Source organism: Pleurodeles waltl, chromosome 9 (genome assembly GCF_031143425.1).
Source record: "Pleurodeles waltl isolate 20211129_DDA chromosome 9, aPleWal1.hap1.20221129, whole genome shotgun sequence".
NCBI classification, from domain to species: domain Eukaryota; kingdom Metazoa; phylum Chordata; class Amphibia; order Caudata; family Salamandridae; genus Pleurodeles; species Pleurodeles waltl.
In genome coordinates this window covers 145520297-145541872 of record NC_090448.1, presented here as the reverse complement: position 1 = coordinate 145541872, position 21576 = coordinate 145520297, and the positions used below count along the sequence as shown (strand labels likewise).

Genomic DNA, 21576 nt, shown 5'->3' with positions numbered 1-21576 from the left:
TCCATGGGCGTATTAATGCCCCAGGGCCACCACCTTCCCAGGGCTAAAGGCAAAATTATGTGGGTCCGGACGGGCCCCCCCAGCACCGGGGACCACCACATCCCCGAGCCTATGACCCAAAAAAATAATGCAAGGGCACACATGGACCTCCCAGAAACCACAACCTCCCCGGAGTCAATTCATTTTTTAAAAGAAGGAGGGGCCCCCTCCTGGGCCATATACTGTCCTGAGGACCACCACCACCCTGGTGCCGGTCCTTACCTTACATAATAGAGGAGGGGGGGCCCCGCCTGGAGCCATTAATCGCACTGGTAACTGCCCCCTCCCATGGCTGGTTCCTGCTATCTCCTGAGGTGCCCACCCTCGGGAGATAGCTGTTTACTTTTGCTTGGTGGGAGCCGTGATAGCTCGCGCCAATCAAAACACTCCACTTCCGGTAAGGGGAAGCTCCCAAAACTCTCCATTTGCTCCCGCTTGCTGGATGCAGAGTTTTCACCTCATGTCTGCAGGCAGGGAAAGAGATGAAAGTATTGCTCCTGCACACAGGGAGCTACATTTCCAGCAGCCCCCTGTGTGTGGGATAATGCTGGCTCCCGCAGGAGACAGGAAGCCTGCTGAAACGCATGGGCCTTGTGGCTCTCCCCCACAATCCCTGCATATTAGGAAGGCAGTGCAAGTGGTTCTCTCTGCATTTTCACCATGAAAATATATATGTAAGTCTTGATAGAGGTTTTGCATTCTTGCTTTTTTTTAGGGCAATATCCCATGCAGTGACTGTGACGCATGGTTTCTTTCTTGTCATATGCTCTGTAAATTACAAATCATCCAAGTGTGTTTTATCTGCAGTTCCACCTTAAAGCTGCTTGAGGAACAGACACATTGGGAAAGTTACAGACACATACGGAAACTTGAGACATTACCTTCGCGTTGTTTGCACATCTGCAGTGTAGGAGATGCACTATAGATTTATCCGACGAGATAACACTTACTAATTATCCTATAGAAAGTACTTCAGTTAGGTAGTCATTCTGCACAAAATGGTGGCTTCTTTTCGAAAAAGTACACAGGGCAAGATTCATTCTGTCATTATGTTCATTTCACAGAAATTAAATCTCAATGGGAAGCACTTACAGATAAAAACAAAGCTGGTGTCCAAGTTGAAGCTCAACTTCAGTAGAGTACTAATCACCCTAATTTTTTGCACATGGTTAAGGCAAAGCAAGTTTTGTTTCTCTTCATTTCTACCTTGAAAAGTGAGCTGTTAAACTTGATGGAGGTGTTTGCATCCTTGCTTTCTTCAAGAGCAGTATCTCATGTAGTAAATATAAGAGTGTTTTTTTCTTGTCATCTGCTGATGAGACTAGAGATTGTGTTCTTCCTTTTGAAAACTACAAGTATGATAAATGGCCTAGAAAAATACACACCCTTTTGGTCCCACCCATATACATTAGTGGTATACAACATTTTGCAGCCATTTTTCCAGGATGCTTACTAAAATCACCCACTGGAATCTGATCATATCTCCACCAAACAAAGAAGCACTTCATGAGCGGTATGGGGTTGGGTGGTATAGGGGGAAAGCTGCAGGGCCTCACCACAGGCCAGGCCCTGTGGTCAATCCTGCCGTTCATGGCACGTATATAATAAGTGAATGCCACAAAATCAGAATACTTTGAGATTCAGGTTGAACGTTCAAAATAAAAGTCAAGCATTCCAAAAGGAAAAATGGATGAATAATGATATAATTGAAGTCAATCAGGAAAGAAAATATAATTCAGTCATCAATGGGCTTAGGGACTGATATAGTGATCAAACATGCACTCTGTCACTCATTCCTGCACTCATGCATTCATTCATCTACCCGTTGATTCATTTTTCCATTCTTCCGCTTGCACAACCATAATATAAGACACACACAAACTCAACAACATATGCAAGATAAATGAAAAGATTAGAAGTAGAAAAAAGTAAAGATGCCCCTACTTAAAAGCTGCGGGCATGTGCTTGTATTAAAAAAATTGAACATAGCTGCACGTGGTTTGCTTGCAATTGTACTGTATGTAGTGTATCATTGTTTTAAAGTTACAGTAATGCTGCCACATTTAGAACCAACATGTTGGCCGTCTTGGAATGATAGGAAATGGACATAGTGGCTATAAGGGGTGCAGCACACTGCAGATGAAATGAGCAACAACCAAATGGCCTGTTGGGACTGTCTGGGTATCTGTAAGATGCTTTAAAATGACAATAAAAATAGGAAAGGGGAATGAATGAAATGTAATCTATATAAAGAGAAAATGGAAACCTGATGGAATGGCTCATCAGCCCTGGCACTCAAGTGCACTTATTTTCAGGTGGATGTGCACATATGATCAGTCAAAGGGCAAGAGAGTTAATGACTTAAGTAGGCTGACCCATTGAACCATGTTGTATGATATCATGGATGATAATAGACTGTAAATGGCACTCATATAGTCCAATGACAGAAGAGGGCTGACTCAAAGTCCCTCTAATTATGTTGATGTACATAGTTCACATGTATGTACATGTTTTGAAGGTGTATTTCGATTACAAGATGCTCTTGGCAGACAACTAAATCCATGAGGATGTCCACAGGGATTCTAACAAGAATTATTATAGTACAAATAGTTTACCAGTAGGGTTTGTGATAAAGGCATACTCAACAACAAACATCATGCCTACAAAGGTCATGGGCAAGATGGGGGCGATACGCAGCCCACCATCAAGATTGCATCTAGGCAGTGCTATGGTGAAGGGCAGGAGGGACCCTGCATGGATTTCACCGAACCAGAGAAGTCCAGAGTGGATTGTGGCAGGCAATGAGAGGAGTGGACACTGCAGGTCTCCTCCTGCAAGGCTGAGATCCTAAGAGAGGCTGAGACAGAAGTCTGTTTTACTGCCCCTAAGTCCAGAGGGCTCCTTGGACAACCCTGGGCACAGTACTTGATTTGCTGGGCTCAATGTGAAAATTGTTTCCTCTGGGGTCTGGCTGTATTAATAGAGATGTGAGCCAGGCTCGGCAGCCCCCAGGGTCCATTTGTGATAAAAAAGACTTAGAATTGGGCTGCTGCACAATCCCCCACCACAAACTGGCCTCCAAGACAGATGATTAGCAGGACCTATTCCTGTGCACATCGCTCTTGCCATCATCATGACGAAAGGCAAAAGAGCAATGCAGCTGCCTCTAAGGAGCCTGCATCTAGATCATATTGCCCACCTACAACATATTCAGGGGAGAAAATGAACCAGGCACTGGACCAATGTTATAAATTGGGTTTCTAATTGGCAGAGGTATGCACCCTTTCCAAATAGGGACCACAATTCTAATCAGGGTAAGTCACAACACAACCTAAATTATCCTGTGCTAACCCTCCTGTAGCTTGGCAAAGAGCAGGAAGACGTAACTTAGAAGGCAATGTGTAAGTATCTGTGCAATAACTCATACAGTAACACATTGAAAGTACCACAAAAAGTACTCCACACCAGTTTAGGATAATAGATCGTATTTATCTGAATAAAATAAGACCAAAATGACTGGAACCCAATATGCACAAGTCACAATATCACTTTTTAGAGGTTTAGGTAGGCCTGACGTGGTGGATTTTCTCTCTCTGGTGATTTATTTGATGGCCCTAAGACTTCTTAACAGGAAGGCAAACTCAGTCCAAGCCCTTGGAGATCACTTGTGGTGGAAGGCGGAATCCTTCCAGCAGAGTCAGGGAGCAGCAGACAGCAGGCCAACAAACAGGCCCTTTGAAGTGTACCAGTTCCTCTTTCAACCAAGTCCTGTATGCCCGTAGATTAGTGGGGGTTATCAGTCCTTTGTGTGAGGTCAAGCCACTCGCCTTTGAAGTGTAAATGAGAGCCCCTCCACCCTTCCTGCCCAGGAAGACCCAACAGTATGCAGACAACTGCAGCTGAGTGTCTTGTTTTTATGGCTGTCTGGGTGGAATGCACAAGGAGATCTGTTGTGCACCACAGACCAGACCTGGATTGAAGACAGGCTGTAAGGCACAGAGAGCAGTCAGTACAGATAAATGCCTACTTTCTATAAGCGGCATATCTAAATAGTAATGTTAAATCCAACTTCAACGGTAGGCAGGATTTCTCACTACCATTCCAACCATACCAAACATGACAATGCCAGTACTTTCAGATGAGGAATTACGTAAAAGTATATAAGAGAATTTCCAATGCTGGCCAAGGAGCGGAGTAGGCTTCACAACAGTGGAAAATGACTTTGGAAGTTTTTCACTACTAGGACATGTAAAACTTATAAGTACATACCCTGCCTTTTACTTACATAGAATTCTGCGCTATGGGCTACCCAGGGCCTACCTCAGGGGTGACCTATATGTAATAAAAGGGGAGTTTAAGGCTTAGCAAGTAGTTTTAAATTCCAAATCGAAGTGGCAGTGAAACTGCACACACAGACCTTGGTAGGCCGGGGACATGGTTAAGTGGCTACTTATGTGGGTGGCACAATCAGTGCTGCAGGCCCACAAACAGCATTTAAGTTACAGGTCCCGGGCACATATAATGCATGTTACTAAAGACTTACAGGTAAATTAAATATGCCAATTTACCACAGTAAAAGGTCGAAAACCAGGTGATCAAAAAGTGACAAATCTGGGCGGATTAGATGGTCTGAACCACCTTCTCACACTGGCCTACTGGCTTTGTCATACCTTTTCATAACAAACTGATCAAAGTTTAGGAATACAACATAACTTTTCTGAATGAACCAGTAGGGTCTATAGTTTTTACCATTGCTGTGACACCATAACAAACACTGACCTACTGAAGTGTGAATATACTGGCAACCATAATGCATACAGTTGCAAAATTACAAATATGTACACAACTGTGGTTAACAAATCAATATAAGTGCCTAACACAAGTAATATCACAGTGGACATCCTCTACCTCCTGGCATTGTCAGAAGAAGACCAACACAATAGCCCTTGCCTGCTATGATAATCTCCACCTTTGACCATTTTGTAATGCCTCTCCTTATATCTCATTCTGATAGCAATCCACTTTTCAGGCCCTTTAGTCTTCAACTATTACTTTTCAAAATAAATAAAACAGTTCTACAACATTTGGCTTAACTTTTCAGAACAAACAGACCACACCTAAGAAATTGGGCATTTCTTTTGCAGTGAACCAGTCAGGCCCATTAGTGTATTATAGGTTTTTCATCATACCAAACACATGCCTATTTTCTTGAGAGAGTGCTTTCCTACAGGGAAACTACAAGTATACAGTCATTAAGTTACAAATACATACACAAGGTGGCCTGGCCTTGCCGGCGACCAATATGCTGCACAGCACTGAAACTCTGGTGAAATTGGACCTGCAAACTACGTACGTGTGTCGGAGGCCGAATCCTTGAACATCCAGAATGCTATCTATCACCCCTCATCATTGGGGGCTAGGTTTACAGCTGTTTGAAGGGGGCTGAGTGCTGCCACAACACCTGATAACACACAGTGCCTGGCGGACCAGCCAGATTTGACCCCCTCATCGGCTGCCTTGATCGTATGGGTGAACACCTAGACCTTAAGAACACTTGACTGGAAGGCGCGGAGGAGCACATATCTGGTCTGGAGGATGGAGCCTCTATGACAGCTAAGCGGCTGGAGAAACTGGAACTCTGAGTTAAAACGGTAGCCATCAAAAATTAAGATTTTGAAGCATGTAGCTGATACAACAATGTCCGCATACTCCGTGTAGCGGAGTCCACAGACAAGGACCGTCTTGACTTGTTTGTAGAGCACCTTCATTCTGAACTTTTTGGCCGCCAAAACTTCAAATCCACCTTTGCTGTACAAAAGGGTGCATAATACCTTCAGCCTTAGCCCCTCCACTGCTAATCATTGCCAGGCTCCTCAATTCTCAAGACCATAGCCTTAAGACTAGCATGCAAACAGGGTCCACTCCAATACCAAGGATCAGTAAGCTTGTTTTTTACAGACGTCACAATGCTGATTCAGGAGGCCTGCTGCAAATTCACTTATGCCAAGGCAGCCCTGTGGAAGTTAGGATTGTGCTATAGCATGCTTTACCTGGCCCACGTCTGGGTGGACGTTAATGGCAAAACCCACTTCTTTGACACTCTGGCAGAAACCCATACATTCTGCAAACAACGCACTAAGGAACTATCCTCTCCTAGGCGCACCACACCTGACCATTCTCCTCCTGATTTACAGGCTACTGCCAGCGTAGGTTGGTCCCCTCTGGATTGAACCTACTGTCAGGTCCTGGGTCCTGGTTCTTGGTCTCCCTGTGTTGACTTTTGTAATTACTTTACAGGGCCCCCCAGCTACCTACGTTGCCACATTGCCATACCCCAGAATCCAATTCACTGGTGACAATGTATGACCCATCTCTACCTGTGCCTCTATTGGACCATCCTGCAAGTGGGGCCCTTCTGCCGCTGCGCTGAAACCCCCTGAGGTGTCCATCGCTCTGGTGCCTTCGAGGGGCTTCCTTTTTCTTGGTGACTTCTTTTGGGATTTACTTGGCTTGTTTTTGCCTAGTGTGGGGGGGTGGTTGTTTTTGGGTTGTTTGTTTTTGGACTTTTCCATTCTTCAGCAGTAGAAGATGCTATACGTACACAACGCCGACAAGTTTAGGTCACACTATTAAGTGGTGACACGAGACACAGGGAAGTCCATAGTGGATATTATGTTTCTGTCATGGAATATTAGAGGCCTTAATACCCCATGCAAGAGAAAACAAGTGATACAGTACCTGACTAGACATTGCAAACAGGAAGCACACCTCTTTCCCAGTAACTCCCACACTTTCACTTCTTTGTGGGACCTGCACCAATATTTTTTGAGCTACAGCTCACACTGGCATGGAGTCTGCACAATAATACACAAAGGTTTTCCTTTTCATACCTATGCCATCTTCCTTGATGAGGGTGGTAGTTTTATCGTAGTGCCTTGAACTCTAGCAGGACAGTGAATATTGCTGGTTATTGTATGCGCCCCAAATGTTGTCACGCCTGATTTTGTTCAGACTATCCTGTCCCTGATAGTGTGTGTGGCACTGATTACATCATACTGGTGGAGATGTGAATATGCACCTCAACCCCCTGCTAAACACCACAGCCACCACCCCAGCAGGCAAGCCCCATTCGTTTAGCATCTTCCACGACATCTGCAACACTTTCACACTCCAAGACTCCTGGTGCCTGCACATGCTTCAACCTCAGCGTGCACATTCCACTCCGTGCCACACAATACAAGGACTCGTATTGACTATTGGCACATCTTTGTTACACTTGCTCTGTGCCTGGGCTCAGTCTCGCACTTAGCATGCATGCTCTCTGATCACTTCAGGGTCCAGATAGTGCTGCACATCACTCTTTTGAGGGTGTTTAGAGCATCAGTGGCACTTCCCATTCATGGCATTGTATGATGAGCTGTTCTTCTCTGAACTCTGCTCCGCACTTGTAGAATACATAGAGCTCAACACTGGTCAGTCGCCTCTCTGGCCACCCTTTGGGAGGCATTCAGGGCCTATATTCATGGAGTGTGTATTTCCAAACACTCTGGGTTGCTGTGCGACGTACGCAGGAGTCTGACCCACCTAGAGACTGAGCTGACAGACTTGGACCGAGAGGAAGCCCAAACACACGCCAGACCACAATTAAACAAACATACCACCATACTGGCTGAATATAACGATCTGACTCAGTGTGAGGCAAACGTCTTGAGGAAATATACCAGGCCCTGCCATTTTTGAGTGAGGGAAAGACCAGGCTGCACATTGGCTAGACTGCTCCAACCATCTAGAATTGCCTCTTACATCCTAGAGCTGCAACTGGCTCATGGGACACGGGACACTGATAACATGGATATTCTTGCTGTATTACTTAGCTATTATACAAACCTCTACACCACCTCTGGCTGGGGGTTCCGCCCACCAGGTGGCTTACCTTGCGGAGGTAGTAATGATCTGACTCATGGATGTCCAGTGGCAGTTCCTTAGCGAGAGCCCACCTACAGCGTGGAGATAGTACTAGTAATAGAAACGTTCAATTGATTCAAGGTCCCAGTTCTGGATGATCTTACAGAGGTATTTTACGAGAATTACAAGCATATTTTAGCTCCATTACCTTGATATGAAGCCTGGTTAGGATCCGCAATATTGTAGCTTCTATCAACCGTTATCCCTGCTAAATTTTAATAACAAGATACTGGCTAAGGTACTCACCACTCGTGTCTCCCTCCTGAGGGACAAGATCAAGTCCCCAAATCCAGTCGGGTTTCATCTCCCACTGCTCCACATCCTTGAACTTGCACACAGTCTTCTTAGTGTTTGATAGAATCTCCCCTACTGTCCGAGCAGTAGTGGCCATGTAGGATGCAGAGAGGGCCTTTGATTCATTGGAGTGGTCCTTCCTGCAAGTTACACTCCTTAAAATAGGCATGCTGCATTGCTTCATCTCATTCATCATGCCCTTATATTCCCAACCGATGGCCCTGAGTGAGGTCAATGGCTCACTCTTGGCCCCCTTCACTGTTACTAGGGGGACCCAACAAGGTTGCCCATGTCTCCACTGCTCTTCATCATCGTTATGGACCTCCTGGTGCGGAATCATCAAAGGGATACATCTACACCATGGCTTGCAGTTCAAATCAGGGCCCCTACTACTTCTGCTATATGCAGATGACATTGTGTTATTTGTACGATACCCTGCAGATAACCTATCTCCGATCCTCCACAAGATTATTAGATCTGGAGCATTTTCCTGCCTTTCCATTAATTGGACAAAGTCTGAATTGTTTGGCTTTACAGATACCATCACACCTGTGCAATGTGAGTTTCCCCTGGCCTGGTGTGACTGTTCGGTTCAGTATTTGGGCATTTTGCTGCACCACAACAAGGAGCAGGTAATACGATTGAAGTACGGCCGGCCACAGACACACTAACCACCCAGGTGGAATGGTGGCTCCGCCTCCCCCTTCTGCTGGTGAGCTCTATCACGATTATAAAAATGGTAGTCCTTCCCTGTATGTTAAAGTTTTTTAGGCATACCTGTTCTTACTAATTCCTTCTTTGTTTCATTGAAGAGTCTGCTAATGCATTAGTTAGGCGGGCAGACGACCCAAGATTGAGTAGGACACCCTCGTACTCTCAGATGACCTTGGGGGTTTTGGCATTCTGCCCTTTTACTTCTATCATCTGTCCATACAGTGTCCGTTTGACTACTACTAGTACCATACAGATGCATGCTTCCCCTGTTCCAAACCTGAAAAAGACCAAGCTGCTCCAAAGCCACTATGTTCAACACTTCCCGCAGAGCTCCCACTAGACCCAACAGATATCCAAACCTTATCCACCATCAGCTGAGCTTGGCAGAAATTCAATCCGCTATTGGGTATAGGGCTTGTTTATTTCCCAGCACTTTCCCTGTCAGACAACTACTGGCTCCCCATAATGCAGGAGAAATCGGTCCAGTTCTCATTGACACAACAAACCTTGCACACATTTGGGGATTTCTTCCCAGAAGGTCATGTTTTCTTACAAGCTGACGTTGTTAGATTTGTTAATGCCACCTATATGGAACACTTTGTGCTGTGAGTTCACCCCCTTGTACCTAGCAATGATGGACAGCGATTGAGGCAGGATGGTCTCCAAACTGTACTGACCCTGCATGGCTGTCCTGCCAACATGTCATAGGAGACTTGGGAAGACCTGGGAAGTGAATTTAGGACAACGCCTGACCGGCAAGATTTGGGATGATGCATTGGTTCAAAAGAGTTGCAAGTTGATGCAGGTCTTTGCAACAGGTCCAATCCATGTAGCAGCAGAGATGCATCAGTTCTGTTCAGAACTGCACCATGCAACAGAAGAGATGCATTGGTTCTGCTGGATTCACAGGAGATGGCAGAATACTTTAAGCGCTCTTCCAAGGGTCCGGCACTGGGGTGGAACCACTGGGCAGGGTAGATCCACAGATGGAATGCAGGTGCAAGGTTGTTGGAAGCCTGTTATGTCCCTGAGGCTTCAGATAAGAAGGCCAGCCAAATAGCCCTTGGAGTCACTGTGGGTTTAACAGGTGTAGGTCCATTCCATCTCAACCAGGCAAGAGGGCAGCAGCTCAGCAGGGCAGCAGTTCTGTCAGAGCTGCAGTCCAATAGAGTGGCAGCCCTTTCAGCAGCACATCAATCCTTCTCCCTGGCAGAGTATCAACAGGTCCAGAGGTGAACTGAAGTTATCGTCTCTGAGGCCCAGTATTTTTATTTTGACTTGGGGGAGATTGTTCTAGAGGTTTCCCTTTGAAGTACCCATGCATGTTGCCTCCCCTGTCCTGGTCCAAAATAACTATAGAGGGTATGCAGTCCCTTTTGTGGAAGCTGGACACAGCCTATTCAGGTGCAAGTGGGGCTGTACTCAGCTCCTCCCACCCATCCCATTGTTTTTTAACCTTTTTACTATATTTATGTATTATTCTTTTGGCGCTAGTTTATTCCTGAGCCGTTCTCCTCAAGGGGAGTTTTACATGATTGTGCTGATTACCACTTTCTGACTCTCCGGTCTGCCACGACATTGCGGATTGTTGCGGAGAGAGTCCATATTGCTGCCCCACTTCCTGGTTCACACCACTGTCTTGGGCAGTTAGTGGTTTAGGTGTTTGTTCCTAGTTGGAGACACCTATTTAAGACCGATGAGTGTGGGGATGCACAGCTAACTCTCAGGAAAGCTTCTGCACTGCACACCATGTTTTTAACCATTTTATTTTATTTCTGTATTACACTTTGCACGCTTGTTTAGTTCTGCGCCCTTCTCCTCAAGGGGAGTTTTGCATACTTGTGCTGATTCCCATGTGCCCCCACTCTGGTCTGCCATGGCATTGTATATTATTGCTAGCTCACATTCTGGATGACACTTCACACCACCATCTTGGGAAGTTAGCCTTATAGGAATATGTTCCTAGTTGGAGCTGTCTACTTAAGACCGATGAGTGCGCAGACATGCAGAAGATACGCACAACAGGCACATTGCTAGTGGGTCAAGGGCAAACCCACCTGCGCCCTCCAGTGCCCAAATCTCGTGAGGCGCCAAAACCCCTGCTTCTTTGGCTAGCAAAGTTAGTGAAATGGTAAGCCTGCATTATTCATCTTTAGAACTCCATCAAATTAATTCCAGGTTTACTAATCTAAGTGCTCAGCCTCATTGCTGCACCTGTTATTTCCTCCTTAGAAAGCACAATATCACACAACAGCTGCAAGTTCTCTTGCACCTATATTTCTCCCATAATGGAGGCCTTCAAGTAGACTGTTTGCTCCACAGCCTATATTTGCCTTAAAAGCAAAATGCTTTGTACAGTTCACAGGAAGGCTACTAATCCCACTGCATTAAGTACACCTCAGGAGCTCAGTGTCCTATAGTGTAACATCAGGTCCATAGTAAAACACTCCACTGAAATATGAGACCTTATTGCTTCCCTATCTCCATATGTGTGTCTCTTTATGGAAACATGGCTTAATTGAGCAGCTCTTCCTTGTATTACCTTGACCCTCCCAGAAAACTACCAACTGTTCAACCTGGACAGAGAATCCAGACTGGGAGGTGGTGTTACCATTGTGTTCCGAAACTCAGTAAATTTGGCACATAGTGACACCCTTCTAACTGATTGGGTGGAACTGGGTATTTTCAGAATTTAGATTTCGGCCTTGAACAAATAGTGACAGGGCCCACTCATAAGACAGGCAATGCCATAGACCTTATTTTTACAAACTCCTGATCGGCGGTCAGACCACAATCTAATCAAGTTACAGATCCCAAAAGATAATGAGCCTGCAAAACCCTGTAGAGAGGCTGACAGAGTAACGAGACATGGGAAATAGTTTCACTGGATTGCATCTCCAAAGTTTTTTAACCTATTGAGATAATGCAGACCAATGATATGAGCATGGCTCTGGCTGACCCTAACAGCTCTTTCACTTGAGCGTTTGATAAGATTTCTTCACTTAAGCAAGTACCAATGATTTCAAACTGAGGCCAGGCTTCCTGTTACTCAGCTGAACTAATACTTTAGAAAGCAAGGTGCAAACAGGTTGATTGGAGATGGCGTCAGACCAAATCCTCTTCACATAGAGAAGTCTATAAATCAATGCTCTACAGCTACCTTAAAAATATATGAAAGGCCCATAAAAATGGGTACTATCCAAACAAGTGGCAGCGGGCTAAAGCTCAACACACCTAACCCCTATTTCCTAGTATGTAATGAAAATTTAAGTAAAAAAGTGAAACAAAATGTTCTTATGTGTGCAGTCATACCAGCACCTGCTGCCAAGGTGCACTCCTTTAAAAAAGGAACTTAGAAAAATGTGAATAATGATAGTGCACCACAATAACATGTCTCGTCGATGGCTGTTGAGGGGGGTCAGTTGCTCCATTGCTGTCGTTATGAGTGGAGGCGCTGATATTGGATGTACTTGATAATATTTTAACATTGGGCATAACTCCCTGAATATGGTGGTTTGAAATTGAATTGAAACATTGGACCTGAAGCAGTCCTCTTCTAAGGATGAAATGTGTTGACTGTTTCTGCTATTAATGTGTGCCATTTTAAGAGGAAAGAAAAAAGAGAAGATTTAAATGGATCTCCATAAAAAAAACATATAACTAATAAAATGAACCAATCTGGCAATTCAGTTGCAGAACTTTTTAAGGCTCTTAAAATGTTTTACTAAACCTCGAGTCTGTCATTGGTTATCCCTGCATAACAAGATTTAAGTGATTTTCTGGCTGACTTCTTTGAAGAGAAAATTAATACAATCTATAAGAACTTTAATACCAATCATGGTCAGCACGACAGTCGATTTTAACTTGCCACCTTCAAATGCTTTTTTCTTCTTAACAAGCTTTAAACCATGCACACTGGAGCAAATACAGGGGTTGTTGGCTCATGCCAAATCAGGCTCTCTGTCAGAATTATGCCCTCCGAGTATTACTGCCTGCATATCTAATTCTATTGAATCAATGATTTCAATCATGGCCCTTTTTAACCTTTCCTTGGAATCAGCAAAAGTTCTTTCATCCGAGAAACCACTGCAGGTTTCTGCTACTCAAAACAAACCAAATGCCAACCTGGAAAACCTTTCCAACTACCGCCCTATCTTGCTGCTTCCTCTTTTAGGAAAAAGGCTACAAAGCCTTAGAACAGATAGCTGCTTCTCTGGAATAGCATGAGATTTTGGATTCCTCACAATTGGGATTCAGAGCACTGCACAGCAAAAAACAAACCACACAGGTTGTGGTCACAGATACCATCAGACTGATCCTGGATACTGGTCTCCTGGCTATGCTGGTACTGCTGGACCTGTCAGCGGCTTTTGACACCATCTCTCATGCTATGCTAATCCACAGTTTGACTGATGTGGGCCCTAATGGCAAAGCGCTATATTGACTCATAGACTTTCTAGAAAACCAGACTCAGAAGTTTCTTTGGACTCCTTCCAGTCCCATACGATGCCTGTTACAAAGGGGACCCGCTGGGCTCTTCTTTGAGTCCCATATTATTTAATATATATATGTGCTTCCCCTTGCACAATTTGTCAAATCATATGGGTTTGAGATTAGATCCTATGCTGATGTAACCCCACTTGTTATCGCCTTTGGAAATGACACTGATAATGTTAAGTCTTGATTTTCTGACTGCAGAAGAAAAATTGCAAACTGGATGACATGCCGTTGTCTTCAACTAAATGGTAACCAGACAGAGATACTGTTATTTGGTAAGGTTCAGGGGCTCTGTCCACAGACTGGTGGCCTGCTGAACTATGTTTGTACCTGTTTTCGAGGCTGGTAATAAAAAACCTTGGAATAAAGGTGGACCAGACACTATCAATGAAGGATCAGGTTATCGCTACCTGTGGCTCATGTTTTTGCCACAAGGCATTTGTTAATGAAAGTTTTTCCTTGGCTTCCATTAGCCTCTAGGACCAGGCCTTGATTACGAGTCACCTAGACGATTGAAATTCACTGCTGGTGGTAAATGACAGATTGATATGTAAGCTACAAATTATGTAGAACACAACAGCCAAACTGGTCTGCAATCTTCCTTCTGGCTCTCCTTCAGCACCCATTTTGAGTGCCTTGGATTGCTTACCAGTCTGTAAGTTTGCTGTTTTCAAGTTATGTTGTTTGACTCATAAGGCGCTAACAAGCAAAGCCAAATTTATCTGCACAGTAGGCCTTGTCACCATTTCTCCCCGGACTGCATGGATCCACAAACAAGGCCCTGCTATGGGTTCCGCTAATCTGTATATCGAACTTCCGTATCTTTCCCCATTCCATTGGAATAAACTTCCTCTGCAAATTCACATGTGTAAAGACTTGGACAAGATTCAAAGACTTTACAAGATGTGATTGTTCTAATGTACTATACAGGCATGAGTTAGTAAATTTCTGAGATACACCTTGTGATGTACGTTGTTCTCCTATAACAAGTGGCAATAATATAACATACTGCCAATGATGGGCCATCTAGGCACACTTAAGCTCCATATTGTGTGTGGCTGTCTAGGAGGAATCAACTGTCTGCTACACCATGTTTAGAAGGCTACTGAAATGGGTGGCACAATCAGTGCTGTAGGCCCATTTAGAATTACAGGCCCTGGGTACCTGTAATACTACTTTACTAGGGACTTATAATTAAATTACATATGTGAACTGGGAATGAACAAATATTACCTTGTTTAGGGAAGAGAGCTAAAGCACTTTAGCACTGGTTAGCAGTAGTAAAGTTCACAGAGGTCAATACCAGCAAAAATTAGTACAGGAAAGTGGAGGAGGCAGGCACAAAGGTGGGGGGTGGGGTGAGAGACCACCCTAAGGCTGTCATGTCTAACAAACTGTGATGAGTATAATTTAGTAACAAGTCTTTAATAAAATGGTAATTCTTACAAATGATTTATTGGTCAGAATTGTGTCAACTCTAAAAAGAATAGTGTACAAACAAAACATGGATGTAAGTTGATGCCTACATCTGGATAATAATAATAATAGATCTGTCATCCTTCAACTATTTTCTCTTGGTTAGAAAAACATTTATTTCCACCATACACAGAAAACATAAGGGATGATAGTTGGATAATTAAGTATGATTGTGCATTTAGGCGCAGGGCAGATTTGAGGCTTAATATTGCTCAAGCAACTGTAGAATTACTGCACCATAACTTGGGCAGCCTTGCTGATTCAGATTATTACTCAGCTGTAATGATCAATGTTCCTAATAGAAATCTTTTCAGCTTTGCATGTCATGATACATATTATATGAGTATGGACATATGCCCAGTGATGTAGAAGCAATTTGTTTTAGGCAGAATACACCAAAATCCCAGTTAAGTTTTGTGGTTCTCTCTGTCTTTTTATGCTTCCCTTACTTAAGGCTTCTTGGAACCTCTGTAGACAGGCCAGATCCTACCACTCCAGTAGAAACCTACACTAGACCATGATGATCTTACCAAATACCAGCCCACCACAAATGTACTATTGATCCAGAAGATCATCAAAACACTTCTATGTTCAACTCCAAGATCTCATCAATCATAACCACCTACATCTACCAGTCTGTCTTCAGATCAGTGACACTGCAGCACAGAGATAGCTGCCTTACATATTGTTGATGATCCTTTCCTGACCAAAGATGAAGGTAACCTCTGCCTCCTGATATTGATGGGCCTGTCAGGTACCTTCGACACATCCGACCAACTCACCGTTAGGCACACCCTGAAGTCTCTCATGTGTTTCACCGGCAATGTCCTTCACTGGTTCTCCTCCTTCCTTTCCAATCAACACCAGTTTGCCACCGTTGTCAAATCTATATTCCAAAAGATTCCTATAATCTGCAGAGTTCTCCGAGTATTTATACTGTTCCTTGTCATCTTTAACTTCTACACAGAGCTGCTTGAAGGTGTACTACAGATAACAGCATCATGATTCACCAATATGACAATGGTACGCGACTTGGCTTGAGAGTTTCCTCTGCCTCAGGCATTCAATGCCTCAAACACTTCCTGCCTATCATCCAGACCTGGATGTCCATCTGTTACCTAAAGTCCAACCCAGCCAACAACAACAAACAAGAAACAGTCCAAACATGGCTTCATGACTTAAATATTGATGGCTTTAGTTTGAATCCCAACTTTCAGTAAATTCCATGTCATTTTTGGATTCACCATGGACATCAACTTCACCCTCAAGGAAACATTGTCAGAAAAGCACAGACTGACTCTATCTCTTACAGAAAGTGACAATGATTCTTCCAGAAAGCTACTTCAGAACTTCTGCTCAAGCCTGCATATTCTTACATCCATGAGGTGTTAACACCCTGATTCAGGGCTTATTAGACTCCACGCTGGCATCCCTTAATGGCATTTCACAAGATGCAGCCTGTCTCATCCAGGGCCTGAGGCTATATGATCACATCATCACCATTTTAGTGGAACTACACTGGCTTCCCTTGCTGGCCAGCACCAGCATCAAAAGTGTTTACAAAGCAAACTAACCAGTATCCCCATGTATCTTGTAGACAAGCTCACCATCTATGGTCGTTCTCAGCACACCCACAGTCAGGACACCAATAGACTGTAGACTAAGAGGTATAAAAAATAAAATAAAAAAAGTCATTATGCCTTTTCCCGCTATGAACCCAGTATCTGGAGCATTCCCACATCAAGACCTCTAAAATCCTGTTCCAATTGTGGAAAGAGTTGAAGACACAATTCTTTAAAAACATTACATCACAAAGACTCCACAAACCACTTCTCCTATCATTTTTTGACTTTATGCTTCCCTTTAACTTTAAATTGCTTTTTGGCTCGTTTCTCATTAAAGAAATACTAAATACATACATCATATCACATTCACAGCATATCAATATCATGTAGCTAAGCTCCAGTGGCAACAGTGAAGTTATGTAATATGTTATCATGTGTGTTATCCAGATATATATTGTATGTCATTGGATTTTATACTTTGTGACTCTGCTTCACATCGTTTATAAGGAGATAAAGATGGGAGTTAGCTGTCTTTTCCATACTAAATGATTGGGTGATCAAATATATTTCTTTCTGTAGTGGCAGAATGTGAAGAATGATAAATGGACATTAGCTATCTGAAACTGCTAATGTTGAAAAAGAAACCGAGGGTATTTCCAGGTGTTTCCTCTACTATTTTATTGAAATCCACAAACATCTGCAGGTGCAGAGATTCTTTCAAAATCCTGCAATTTTCAAAGTTCTAGATCATTATTACAACTTTTTCTGGGTCAGCAAATATCTGTACACTCATCAAATCTAAAAAATGTAACTGTGTCCTTTCTCAGAAAAAAACAAAACTGAGACAACAACTGCGTTCAACTCACACAGTGAAAGGTTAAGCATGGCCCAACTAAAGCATTAAGAAAATAACTGAGGGGAGAATTTATCAAACAGTTGGGTCGCTCTTGCACCATGCAATGTGGTGCAAGAGCAGTGTGCCCTTAAGGTAGATTTATCCAGCCACGCAAGGCCACCTTGTGGGGCCTTGCCTGATTTGATAAATCTACAGTAACACAACAGAGCGCAAATTGTTGCGTTGTGTTACTCTGCCCTGGGAAGGTATTTCACCGGTGTAGCATATAGTAAGATGAAATCTAGACTCAAATCAGCAGGAAAAGTCGTACACAATTCTTGTCATACAAGGCGACACGTGAAGTTTGCTAATGTATTATAATACACTAAAGCGTTACCTTATATTTGGGAATCGCCTTTAAAAGTTCTTTAACTGGAACATCTGTGCCTACCACACCAAGAAGCACGCCTCTTGACCTCTGTAATAAAAATAGGAAACATATAAATTTACTTTAACGATACACAAACATTTAAAGAGAGTGCTTTATTTCATGGGCTGTGAAACGCCTTCAAAGTGTACAGTTAGCAAACTGACTAAATTATGTCATGCAAAGGCTAATCATATATTTAAAAACAGTATCTGGACATTCTCCACATTTGTCTTAGTTCTTCAGCTCCTCAACGTTTCTTCAGGGGTAGTAAGCGCTACATAAATGCAATTATAATTACAATCTACATCAACAGGTACAAATTATTCAGTCCAAATTTAAAATTGTACTTAGCTTAACCAAGAAATATCAGGTTGAATAGTAATTTTTTGTTATATTTTTTCATTAAAAACAATTTACGATGCTAGTACATGCCAAAGGTACTTGGTGGTATGCATTATTGTGTAATAACTCTTTAAATGCACACGCCAATCATATTTTGCATTTTCAATAAAATATGGTCATATGTGGAGGGTCTGCAGCAAGTAGTTATTTAATGAAAACTGCAATACTAAGAAGGGTAATTTCGTTAGATAGATGGAATGGAGTGAGAATTTTTCAACTTTTAAAACATGATATTTGTGTTAAATAATATATGTAATGTTAGAAACTGGCTAGCAGTACAGCCGAGTTGCCAATGAATGTTGTTTACCAGTGATAAAATGGAAACCAAAACAGTTCAGGCAAAATATTTGAACTAGTCCTGGTGCCTTCTTTCTGCTCTTCCCCATGCAGCCATTTTGTCTTTCTCCTTCTCTCTTCTCCCTCTCTCTCTCCCTCTCTCTCGCTCTAATCTCTCTCCATGGGTTCTCTTTCTCTCTGTTTCTCTCTTACTATCCCTGTCTTTCCTTCTGCTGTCTTTTATTACCTCTAGCTCCATCCATTCTTATGCCCCGGCTATGTCTGCCTCACTGAACTCCTAGGGAGCTTTAGGAAATGACAGAGGGGTCAGAAGTGACCACTGGCTCAAATGCCAGCCTCCAAAGCCTCGGGCCAGCCAGGGAAATAAGAAAGAGGTTACCATGACAGCCTTCCCTGCTGTTGATGGGTGACTATCAGTGTAGATGGAAATCAACCTTTGCCACATAGTCTTTTCCCTGCATGACTTTACCACACAGATGCCTCTGCTATGCACGCCTTCACCATAATTGGTAGGTATGGGTAAGGTAAGAGGTGAGTAGTGAGAAAAAAAAGGTAAGGGTAATATTTTGGCCCTTATTTATACTTTTCTAACGCCGCATTTGTGTCATTTTTTTACGCAAAATCGGCGTAAACGTACAAAATTCAACTGTATTTTGTAAGTTTGCGCCGATTTTGCGTAAAAAAACGACGCAAATGCAGCGCTAAAAAAGTATAAATATGGGCCCTAGTGTTTAGGGGTGGGTAATGGTAAAAGAAGGTGAAAGTAATTTTTAGAGTTTAGCAGTGGGCTGTGGTAAAGAGAGGTGAAATTAATTTTAGGGTTTATGAGTGGGTAGTGGAAAAGGATCGGTTGAGTAATTTTAGGGTTTACAGATAGGCAGGGTGTAAAGGGAGGTAAGGCTTACATTTAAAAGTGGGGGTCCCTCAAAAAACGAAAAACATTAAATTAAATATTAAATAAACATAGATATATCTATATTTAGTGCAGTCCATGGAACACCTCATCGTATTGGTACATTATATAGCCAACTTGCTCATTGCTTGTAGGGGAGGATAGGAGCAAGAAAGCACTATGTCCCTCATTATAACACTGGCGGTCTCTGAGCGAGACCACAAAAGCCATGGGTGCCAGAAAACCACCAGTGCTGGCGGTCTTCTGCCCGCCATATAATGGCTACTGCTGGATTTCTGGCACACTGTGGGCGGATATCCGGCAGTAGCCAATCTGGCGGGCAGTGGCGCTCTGGCGTTGCTACCACCTGCACCGCCCCATCAGTAGGACGCTGCCAGCTGTATTAAGACCATTAATACATCCTGGCGGTGTCCTGCTGGTGGGGCGCTGCCAGCGGAGGCAGCACCCCTTCCTGTTCCCTGCCGGCTGACCTCCTTGCCGGACAAGGTAAGTCAGGCGTCCGGCAGCGGAGGGGGGTGGGAGGGTAGGGGTTGTTGTGTGGGAGTGTCTGGTGGCTGTGTGTGTGTATGAATGTGTGTGTGCATGTGTGAATGCAACTGTGAGTGTTGTGGTGTATGTATGGTTGTATGCATGTGAGTGAATGCATGTATGAATGTTGAAGTGAGTGCGTGTCTGGATGTCAGTGTTATATGCATGTGAATATGCATGTTTGGATGTTTGTGTGTATGTGTGCCTGAATGCTTGTGAGTATGTGTGAGTGAATGCGTGTATGGATGCATGTGAGTATGTATGAGTGAATGCGTGTATGGATGCATGTGAGTATGTGTGAGTGAATGCGTCTACGGATGAGTGAGTAAATGAGTAAATGCGTGTCTGGAAGTGTAGGTGAATGGGTGTATGTGGGGTGCGGGTGGGTGTCTGTGTGCATGTACGCGGGAAGGAGAATGGGGGGTGTTATGTGAGTAGGAGGGTGGGGCGCTGTGACTGTAGGGGAGTCAGGTGCTTGCTGGGAGGGGTGGGACGACATCTACGAGTGACAGGGAACGAATTCCCTGTCACCGGTAGCCCTACCGCTTGGTTTTCAGTACTTCCGCTGCAGAAACCATGGCAGTTGGCCGGCTCCTAATACCACTGGCAGTCCTTTGTGGACTGTCAGGTCGGAAATGAAGATCTCTGGCCCGGTGGCATACTACCATGGCGGTATGGGTGGAGATGTGGTGGATTGGCAGCAGCCAACTCGCCACACTCATAATGTGATGGACTTCACCGTCAGCCTGTTGGTGGTGATACCGCCACATTGACCCTAGCGGTCAGAAGACCGGCAGGGTCATAATGACCACCTATATTTCCATTCTGAATCAAAACGCTCTAAAGCTTCTTTTCACAAGTAACATAAGCAAGCACGAGGTCTATTATTTGAACTTAACATTGAGTATTACACCATCCAAAGTACATTATTCAGGAAAGCTACTGTGGGGAACATTATTCTCCATGGGGACAGTAGTCATCCAAATAACCTGAAGTGGAGAATCCACTACGGGGATTTACTCCACACTAAGTACATTGTAGTAATAATGAGGATATGGGAACATTTCATGGTGAGATGAACACAAGATTTTTCATAAGGGGTACCCCCTGTACTAGGGAAAGTGAAAATTAGCCAAGGAACAGTCACATGAGGAATTGTTAGTGAGCAAAATTAAACAGGAACATGAACAGAGGGCTACGTTTATAACCATCTTTTCAGCAAACAGGTCTCAAGTATGCAGCATACTTCATAGAAATTGGCACATACTTCGGTAATAGGCACACCTTCAATACACATCCATAAGTGACCTACAGGAAGAGTACCTCTGTAAGGGACCAACTAGTACACAGTTATTTCACAGCCCAAAGTAACACCTGACGGAACATTTCAGAAAGAGGTGCTTACAGTTGAGCGAAATGCATAGGATGCATAGGATGAAAGTACAAGTAGCAAGGTAACAAGGTTTTACAGCCTAGATCATATAGCTCCCAATGAGAGATGGGGCCATGACCCGATGAAGACTTGAGTGCAGATTGCATTAGAGCTAAATACTGACAAGGTACACCTGGGCCAGTTGATGTGGAAAATGTGCTGCATATAAGCTTGAGGCACCGAAGATCA

General features: G+C 43.7%; 1 protein-coding gene across 2 annotated transcripts in view; it reads right to left on the bottom strand.

Moving 5' to 3' along the window:
• Positions 1-21576, bottom strand: part of CACNA2D3 (calcium voltage-gated channel auxiliary subunit alpha2delta 3) — a 2455990-nt gene that overhangs the window by 876821 nt on the left and 1557593 nt on the right. For both annotated transcript variants that reach the window (XM_069206447.1, XM_069206449.1), the window contains exon 16: positions 17783-17863. In XM_069206447.1, coding sequence (XP_069062548.1) covers positions 17783-17863 — 81 coding nt within the window. The remainder of the gene's footprint in view (positions 1-17782; positions 17864-21576) is intronic.